We start from the raw sequence: 9369 nt of genomic DNA, 5'->3' as shown, positions 1-9369 counted from the left end.
GGCATCTCCCCATTTGGGTGGTTGTAACCAGTTTATGAGAACTTTACACAAACTGTCCTGGAGTAACCTCATCTGTGGCTGGAATAAATGGCAGAGAACAAACTGAACTGGGATGCCAGGATGTTGTTTGATTAGTAACTTGGCTCGGGAGATAATAGATACACCATGTTTGTTCAATTCCTGAGTGCTCAGCAGTGTGCCTTCAAAAGGGCACCTCTAGTTATATTTATGCTGCTTACTATCCCATCAAAACTTCTGTGTGACCACAGGATGAAGCTCTGCCCAAATTGCATCACCCAAAAGAAATGTTTCCAACTTCCAGGACAAAAGCTAAAGGTAGGATTTTACAAACAGCAAGTCCAACCTCAACTTCCAGCTAACGAGTAAAACTCAGACCAGAAGCAGGGTATAACTTCCTTTAATAATTTGTGGAGCAACATCATCAGGGACGTTGTAGATTCTCTGCTAATTGAAAGCTTGATATTAAAATAAGGTAATGTCAGGATAAGTCAGAGCAGAATAGCTCAGTGAGAGAAATGCTTGGTAAAAATCTGTCATCTAAGTCATCTAAATGTCTGTAATAGTCTCCCTTCTGTCTTCAAAATAAATTACTGGATATTTTGAAAAAGAAGATGCTGTTTGAAATATTCTTTCTGGAGAAATGTAACTTCCTGCTCTTTCCTGTGATGTTAAAAAAAGAAAGTGAGCAAACCAGGGGATTCTTCTGTGATTATAAATCTGGAAAGTTCTGAAAAGGGACCAAGTTGCTTATTTTAATTCTCCAATCGTTAATTGACATGGATTCTTCTGTACCGCAGCTTTAAGAGACAGCTGCAGTAACACAAAGGGTAAGTTTGTGCTTTACGAGGTTCTGGCTTTGGTACCTAGCTCCTCTGCTGGGAGATAGGAACCCGGGCAAAGCCCGCAGCGGCGGCTGTGCTGGTGGCGGCGCAGGGCAGCCCGCTCGCAGCGGTGAGGTGTCGGGATGCTGCAGCGATCAGATTAATTCAAGGTTTATTTTGCGCCGCCCCCGGTGCTAGGGCGGGGGTCGGGCGGCGCTGGCGCGGCCCCCAGGGGGCGCCATGACCGCGGCCGGCCCGGCCCCGCCCCGCCCCTTCCCCCGCGGGGAGCGCCGCGTCCGGAGGCGCAGCGGCCCGGCGCCGGGCGCGGAGCGGAAGGTGAGTCCCGGCGGGGAGGCAGGAGGGGAGCGGCCGCCGGCGGCGCCCGCAGCCCGGGGCAGTGCCGCGGCTTCGCCGGCGCCCGCCTCCCTCCGCCTCCGTCCTCCGCCGGGCGCGGCCCGCCTGCCCCGGCCCTCGCCCTGCGCCCGCTCCCATTTCACCCGCCCCGGCGCCATTTGAAGCGCGAACCCGCGCCCGCCGCCCCCAGGCGAGGGGCCCGCCCGCCGCCGCCCGGGGCCGGGGAGTGACTCACGCTGCGCGGCGGGGCCGGGCCGGGCCGGCGGCGCTGCCCGGCGGAGGCTGCGGGCTGGGCCCTCTCTCCGCCGCCCAGGCGCGGCCGCGGCTGCGCCCCCGGCCCCGTCGCTTCCCCCGGGCCAGGGGGGGCCGAGCGGCGCGGCAGCCCCGCTCCCGCCCGCCTTTCCCCGCTGCGGCCTCCGCGCAGGCCGCGGGGGCTCCGGGCAGGCAGGTGTGGGGCCTCTGCGCCTTCCTCCTGGCCGCGGCGGGGAGGGCGCCCCGGCTAGAGCCGCCGGGGAAGAGCAGCCGGCGCCGTGGGCCCATCCCCGGGAGGCTGAGCCCATCCCCGGGAGGCTGAGCCCCGCTAACGGCACAGCCCGCCGCCTCCCTGCGCCGTGGGTGCTGCCCCGCCGCCACAAAAAGCCGTGAGGGCATTCGATACGTCTAGGCTGTGATACAATGTTAAAAACCCTTGCTTTTCCCGTGTTAGTCTCCTCTTAAAATAAAATTTTTATCCAGACAATTATTGTTTTGATAATTTCGTGAGAACAGCATTTACTTGATGGGGGCCTTTTTTGCCTGCCATCACCTCTGGCGGGTGGCATTGCCTCCAGAAGATCCTGGCCCCGAAGTGCTCTAGCATTAGCATAAACCACACGGGATTCCGTGCCTCCAGCCCTTTCTTCTTCAAAACTGTTTGGGCCAGTGTATAGCTTGAGTATTTTTGGTGTCATCTCCAAATATTTTCCTGTTACCAGGAGCCGCCAAGTGCAGAGAAAGCCAACTAACCTGGTACAAAAAGAAAACAAATGCTACTGCATCGACCTTAATCATTTTGATGCTCTAACCCAAAATTAATTGCAACTTTTTATGTTGTTTCTACCTTCAATTTCCATAGCTTTGATCTTAGTAATACTTGTGTTTTCAATTATTTTTGTTTTGTGCTAGTTTTTAAAATGCTCTTGTTCCGTAGGTGAAAATCTCAAGCTGATCTATTTGCTACATGTGGAAGCTGTACAGCTATCAGCTGCTTAGCTGCTCTGCTTGCTGATACTGAAGTGTCTAGGATTTTTGGTAAGAGAGAATGACTTCAGTTAGTTTTTCAGCATTAAAACTTTACCTGAAGGACTCGGCCTCAGCATATCTGGTCTCTGACAAAAGGCGACAGGGTGCTGGAGAACTGCCTTGTACGTAACACTGAGCACTTGAGTGCCTGGAGCCCTGAGCTGTCTGTCTTCATGGTGAACCTTCCTTTGTTCAAGGGCAGAAATAGGAAATTAGACTTCAGGAGCTGTGTGCATTAAATGTGTTCTTAACGGTAACAAAATGGGCTGGGGGACAAGAAAGGAGAGTAGGGAAAACTTGTATTTAATGTGTGGATTTTCAAAACGTTTGTATTGTTTCATGGAGCTGTGAAAGATAAACTAGATACAAACAAGTCTAATTCTTGAATATTTTTACTTTACAATTAATTTAGACTGTTCAAAATGAATGAACACCCTAAAAAGAGGAAAAGGAAGACTCTACATCCTTCTCGATATTCAGGTCAGTCTGAAGTTTTGAGTTATGTACGCTTCAGGAAGTTTATTTTTTCTCAGAATAATTGCTTTATGAGAAGGGACCTCGTGCTAATTAATGCAAAACAAGTAATGTAAAGGGCATGAGAAGTCTTGGTCTGAATATATTGAGTATCCTCTCTGTGTGCTTCATTGTTCAGCCACTTCCAGTCAAGCATCTGAACGGTTTTGTTCTGTACTCCCTGCAAATGGGGAAACTTGCTGAACCTACAGAATGGAAGATGATTCTACTAACACGCAAGGGGAGGAGTTTTGTAAAATTTGGTTTGGAGGGGGCTGTCCAGAAGTGTTCAGCACTGGACAAACTGTGATCCTGTCACTGTCTTCAGTGGGAGCAGAGTTTAGTAATGATTGTATCGAATACTCCAAACATCAGGGCAACAGCTGGAAGTTCTAAATTGCAACAGGAACGTTATCAGGCCAGCACATTATTTCTCCCAACACAACAAGCAGAAGTGTGGCCAGTGAAGACAGTTTTGGCGAGCAGATACATATGTAGCTACATCAATGTGCTAGCATTAAAACTTACCTTTGTTTGTTTCAGATTCTTCAGGTGCAAGCAAATACATAGACAACAGTGGGATTTTTTCTGACCACTGCTATAGTGTCTGTTCTATGAAACAGCCAGATACAAAGTTTTCTGAAAACAGAGGTAAGACTACGTTCTGGGGCCTTGTTCTGCAGTTCTTTACTAAGTGTGCCATGCTTCTGTTCATAGAAGTAAACAGAATACAAAATATTTAGCGGGTGATTTCTGAGCATCATTATGATCTGCTATGCCGTAGACTGGTAGAAGGGTGTTTAACTGTCATAACTGAAATACAGTTTTCAAAGTAGAAACTTTGACAACAATGGTGACAAAAAGATCCTTCAATTCTACAACATTTATAACTATGATTGGACTAATTTATCTAAATATCTGCTAGCTAGGTAATGTAAAGCTGATGTAAGTAATCAGAGTTCAGATGAGATTCACCAGCAATTGCATTGGAGAGTACTTGTGTTTATAGAAAATAAAAGATGTAACACTTAGCAGAGCAAATGTGAGCATGGATTTTTATTATATTTAGTTTTCTTTTCACTCTAACAAATGAGCCAGCAAGTCTCCAGAAGTCTTAAAAAGTTAAATATTTTAAAGTGTGATGTCCAGAATACTTAAGAATATATTTTTTAAATTGTCTTTAAAATGTAAGTTTCATTAAGGATTTTAATCCTTAATTATGACTGATCCTTAATCAACTGACTATTTTTTGCTGAAATTTTAAAGGCAGAGTTGCCACCTTTTGAATTTTCTTGTGTTGTCTTCTGTAGGTATGGAAGAAATGTCGAAGGCATTGTTACTTTCTTTAATGTAGGTTATGATGTGATTAGTATATAAAGAATAAGTAAATTATTACTTAGACCATCTTATACCATAAGATCTGTGGTTAAATCAAAGAATCACGATGATGTTACGGACAAACGATGACAAGGTGATTGTTGTTGTATCTTTGCAGGTAGATTCCACAGTCCTGTGCAGAGCTTAGACACAGATGATGACGGGAGTCCAGTGCATGCTGGGACTTCTCAGTGGAGTGGGTCACATTCAAACATCGTGGGGTTACACTATACAGACCCTACTAAAAAGAAGGATAAAGGTAAAGGTCAGTGTGTTTTTGCAGCTTAGGCGCTGGGAAGCTGGAAAGCATGGCTGCTGGCTTTTAACCTAACTTTTTTTGCTTTGACAGAAGAGGTGAAGGATTTGTAGCTCATGTTAGTTATTTGTTAGTTAAACATAAAATACAGTCTGGCTGGGTAAAAGTAACTGCTTTTTGAATTTGTAAGCTGCTACAGCTAACTGAAAATTTCAATATGGAACTGGGTGTTCTGCAGGGTTTTTTAACTTTTTGGTTTTATTACCTATTTCCTCTTCCAGATAAAGGTACTAATAATGGGACGTGCAGAGACTTATGTGATTCACCTATATTTAGTGACAGCCCTACAGAAGAAGAGAAACCTCTAGATATTCAGACGGTAGAAATTTCTACAACAGAAGTGAATGCTGTGGAAGTTCACGATATTGAAACACAAACTGTGTCGCCTGAGAAGCTAGAAGCTGAGGACCTAGAGGACATCCCTCTGGAAACCTGTAAAATCTTTGAGAAGAACCAGGCTTTGAATATCACAGCTCAACAGAAATGGCCTTTGCTGAGAGCTAACAGCAGTGGCTTGTACAAGTGTGAGCTCTGTGAGTTTAACAGCAAATACTTTTCTGATTTAAAGCAGCACATGATCCTGAAGCATAAGACATGTACAGACACTCACGTCTGTAAAGTTTGTAAAGAAAGCTTTTCCAGCAAAGTGCAGCTTATTGAACATGTAAAACTACATGAGGAGGATCCATACATCTGTAAATACTGCGATTACAAAACAGTGATATTTGAGAATCTGAGTCAGCACATAGCAGACACGCACTTCAATGACCACCTTTACTGGTGTGAGCAGTGTGATATGCAGTTCTCCTCGAGCAGCGAGTTGTACCTGCACTTCCAGGAGCACAGCTGTGATGAGCAGTATTTGTGTCAGTTCTGTGAGCATGAAACCAATGATCCAGAAGATCTGCACAGCCATGTGGTGAATGAACATGCATGTCGACTGATAGAGCTAAGCGACAGCTATAACAACAAGGAGCGTGGACAGTTCAGTCTCATAAACAAAATCAGTTTTGACAAGTGCAAAAACTTCTTTGTATGCCAGGTGTGTGGCTTTAGGAGCAGGCTGCATACAAATGTCAACAGGCATGTAGCTATTGAGCACACCAAAATATTCCCTCATGTTTGTGATGACTGTGGGAAGGGCTTTTCAGGTATGTTGGAATATTGCAAGCATTTAAGCTCTCATTTATCTGAAGGGATTTATTTGTGTCAATACTGTGAATATTCAACAGGACAGATTGAAGACCTTAAAACTCATTTGGATTTCAGGCATTCAGCAGATTTGCCTCATAAATGTACTGATTGTTTAATGAGATTTGGAAATGAAAAAGATCTTTTAAGTCATCTTCAGATACATGAGACAGCATGATTACTTTGTTTTCCTGTAATCAATTTGTTAGAATTGGAATTAATTTCCAGTCACTAAAATGTGATATTAAATACAATTTTAACAGCAGTTTTACAATTCTAATGTTTTCATCTTTATATCACCAAAGCATGTATAACAACTTGGTGTTGTGAATTTCCTTACCTAGAGGTTTTGGTAGGAATAATCGCATTTACAGTGCAATTGATCAGATTTGGGGGGTGGGGGAACACATGACAGTGGGAGTAGTTGCATGCTGTGACTGCAGCAGTTCTGGTGGTCATCCCACATCTGATGTACAAGACCAGCTCTCTGGAGTTCAAAAAGGGACAAAGAGAAAGCCAACACCAAGTTCCGTGCTTAAGTAACACCATCCTGATCTCAATTGCATATGCGGCTCGTGTTACCCTCTGTGTCAGCAGGTCGTTGTGCTGATGTTTAGCAAATTGCGCCAGCCTGCTAAAGATAAGGGTGTTCCAAAAATTCCCAGGCATGGACATTTCCAAATTCACATACCAGCCTGCATTCCCCACATCATACTGTTGATAAGCTTTTAAAATTGTCCTGTTTTTCTCTTGGGGTACCTATCCAACCTCATTGTTTGCTCTCTTTGTTCAGTGCTTGATTTCAATTCCTGTCTGTGGAACTGTCCAACAACAGTCTCTTCCATACATATACTGCAGACCTCCCACATGATTTTTGTCTCCCTTATTTACCTTCAGTTCCTATCTTTGAATGCACCAAGAAGAGTCATCTTGCTTGCCTGTAGACTGGGTCATGTGTTAAGGAGTGATTGTAAGGGAAATTGCAAAGTGATCCAGCTGAGAATGTACAAAGTGTGATTTTCTTATCTAAAATTTTAATGTAGCTTTCACCTGAAATTATATCACCAACCTCATTTAGAGCAAGCCTCTATTAGTCTATATTTTGTATACTTGTAATTAGCTTTCCACTGCTAGTAATTTGAGTACTGTTACTTTAATTCTGTTAATTTTAAACTTTCCTATATAGTGGCTTGAAACACTGGTACAGTACAAACATTTTATTAACTTTAATCACTTTCAAATGATTTCACACATCTTTTCAGATCAGATAGTGCTGTTCTGCCGTTATAATCATTAGAAGTGAATTTTTACAATTCATTCTGTAGCTGTGTTTCTAGTGGATACTTGCACAGGTAAAAATAATGATGAGGTCATTTAGATTGTACTAGTTACCAGAGTGAAATTACCCGTAAATTAGTGGTGGAGTTTACATTTCCTTCTGTACTGATTGTAAATTTGTAATGTAATATTGTCTAAAGTAAGCTTTGTATAGATATAATTAATGTATAAAACATATCTTGATCAGTGAGATTTGGTGTTATCAGCTTCAAGATGTGCAAAGGTCTTTGCATTTGCTTTTTAAAGCTAAGGATAAAAATTGGCTGAATATAGTCAGTTTATGGGTGTTCCGATTTCTAGAGAAGCGTTTCTGGAAGGTCTGCTATGAACTAGTTGGTGTGTATTTCTTTGTAGCAGGCAAGACCATTTTCATCATTTTGAAGTGCTGATTTACTACTAAATCTTCCATGTAGTCACTGAAAAGGGCAACCTGATGGTGTCCTGACTGTAGTTTATTAGTCTGTTGTATAGAGAATGACGGTGTCTGTGGTAGAATTTTGCATTTCTTATTTTGAGCACATTCATCCTGGCTGGCTTGAAATGGTAGCAGTAATATAGTTAACAAAGCACTAATAAGAATTATTTTACATATGGAAAGTTAATTTTGTTCATATGTGTATATCAGGGTGGGGGGAGGAAAGCTGCTTCTCTTAAAACTCTGCTCTTGGTGATGACACACAGGTGGAATGGCAAGACTGAGCTCTGTAGAGAAAGCTGCTCCAGGTGACAGTGACAAGAAGTGGAAAAAAAGGCATTAAAAAAAAAAAGAAAACCAAAACCCACAAAATAAGTGGGCTTAAGTGCGTATGTTCCTATAAACCAGCATTGTCCCACACAGGAAAGGTGGTCTTTTGTAAAAGCACAAGCCCTGTGGTACTGAAAACTTGCTTGTTGACTCCTGAGTAACTTCATGTCTATCTTGGAGTTTTGTTATTTTTAATCTCTAAAATGGGAATGAAAAAAACACCCCGTAGGAATGCTACGAAGCCAAATCATTCCTAACTAAAAATTCACCCCACGGTGTCCAACTAGGACACCTTTTCAAGTTTTTCTTAGGTTGGATTTTATAAATAAGGAACTAATGTTAATATTTTTCTATTTAATATCTATCAGAAAGTAAATTGAAATAGAGAGGAGTAGCTTGCCTTGTTTTACCTTGGCAGGAATGCAAGTAGGGTATCGGCTTCCCTGTGATCAGCATGGTAAAAGGAGAAAGATATTAAGTAGCACAAAAAATAGGTAATGAGTGGAGTCTCTCTAGAACTTGGAAGGCCAAAAGTGATCACTGTGTGCCAAGGACAGGGTGTTGTCCCCATCGAAGGACAAAAGTTTGGTTTGTTTATGCGAAGCATGTAACTGGAAGGTCAGCGCGCTGATTGCTGCACAGAGGTGAGCCAAGAGCAGGGGCCTGCGGCTGGTGCCATACTGCCGGACTGCTGCCTTCAACCCTGTAGTTCAGCAATTCAGCCAAGTCTTGAATGAGAGAAATTAACTGTACTAATTGAAGTATGTCAGTATTATTTGGTTTTGGTTGTTTTTTTTTTTCCTCTGAGTCACTTTGTGTGTCACTCGGTTGTCCATTACACTGATACCAGCGAGGCTCATAGAATGCTGTTCCTGCAGTAAAACTAGAAGCTATACAAAATCACTAGATGGGTTTTGGAGCTGTTTTGTATTTGGAAGTAAATTGTATTGAATTATTTTTCAGACATTTGAGCCTTCAGGTCGTGTTGTGTATTTCAGCTTCCCCGATCATGTTTGTTACTGAACAAAGGAACTTTTTTTATAGTAAAGATCATTGACTTCTAAACAAAGTTTAAATCCCCCTAATTACTGCAGGAACTTAAAATACATCTAGTTAGTAATTCTCAACTAACGTGTTCTCTGTGTTTATTAAATGTCATTAATTTTCGTTGTGTGCGGTGGTTCTGATTTTCTTACGCTCTCATACCCCATGTGTGCATTAACCCGTGCTTGTAACTCGCTGGAGCGGGCTCGCAGGGCGCCGAGGCGGCCCCCGGCCGCAGCCCTGCCTCCCTGGCTCTGTCCCAGGGCCCCGGGCAGCGCGGCAGCCGCGGTCCCCCGGCCAGGCCCGGCGCCCCTCTGCCGGGGGTGCTGCCCATAGCGGCCCGCGCCCGCCTCCATTTCACGAGCGGC

The 9369-nt window shown here is 43.7% G+C and overlaps 1 protein-coding gene across 5 annotated transcripts; it reads left to right on the top strand.

The window, feature by feature from the left end:
• Nucleotides 1-9124, top strand: ZNF639 (zinc finger protein 639). 5 transcript variants are annotated; one of them, XM_040613374.1, is made up of 6 exons: nucleotides 1-336; nucleotides 2386-2486; nucleotides 2890-2957; nucleotides 3534-3641; nucleotides 4486-4632; nucleotides 4905-9124. In XM_040613374.1, the coding sequence occupies exons 3-6, from the start codon at nucleotides 2900-2902 to the stop codon at nucleotides 6050-6052; spliced, it is 1461 nt and encodes a 486-aa protein (XP_040469308.1). In that variant the 5' UTR covers nucleotides 1-336; nucleotides 2386-2486; nucleotides 2890-2899; the 3' UTR covers nucleotides 6053-9124. The 5 variants fall into 5 exon arrangements, with proteins under 5 accessions (XP_040469308.1, XP_040469312.1, XP_040469309.1 ...); XM_040613378.1 differs by having other exon boundaries at nucleotides 6-336; nucleotides 4486-4626; XM_040613375.1 differs by lacking the exon at nucleotides 1-336 and adding an exon at nucleotides 1091-1178.
• Nucleotides 9125-9369: the final 245 nt, after the last annotated feature.

Source organism: Falco naumanni, chromosome 13 (genome assembly GCF_017639655.2).
Source record: "Falco naumanni isolate bFalNau1 chromosome 13, bFalNau1.pat, whole genome shotgun sequence".
In the NCBI taxonomy this organism is placed as follows: domain Eukaryota; kingdom Metazoa; phylum Chordata; class Aves; order Falconiformes; family Falconidae; genus Falco; species Falco naumanni.
The sequence above is the reverse complement of the archived record's forward strand: the minus strand, read 5'-3'. Positions and strand labels throughout refer to the sequence as shown.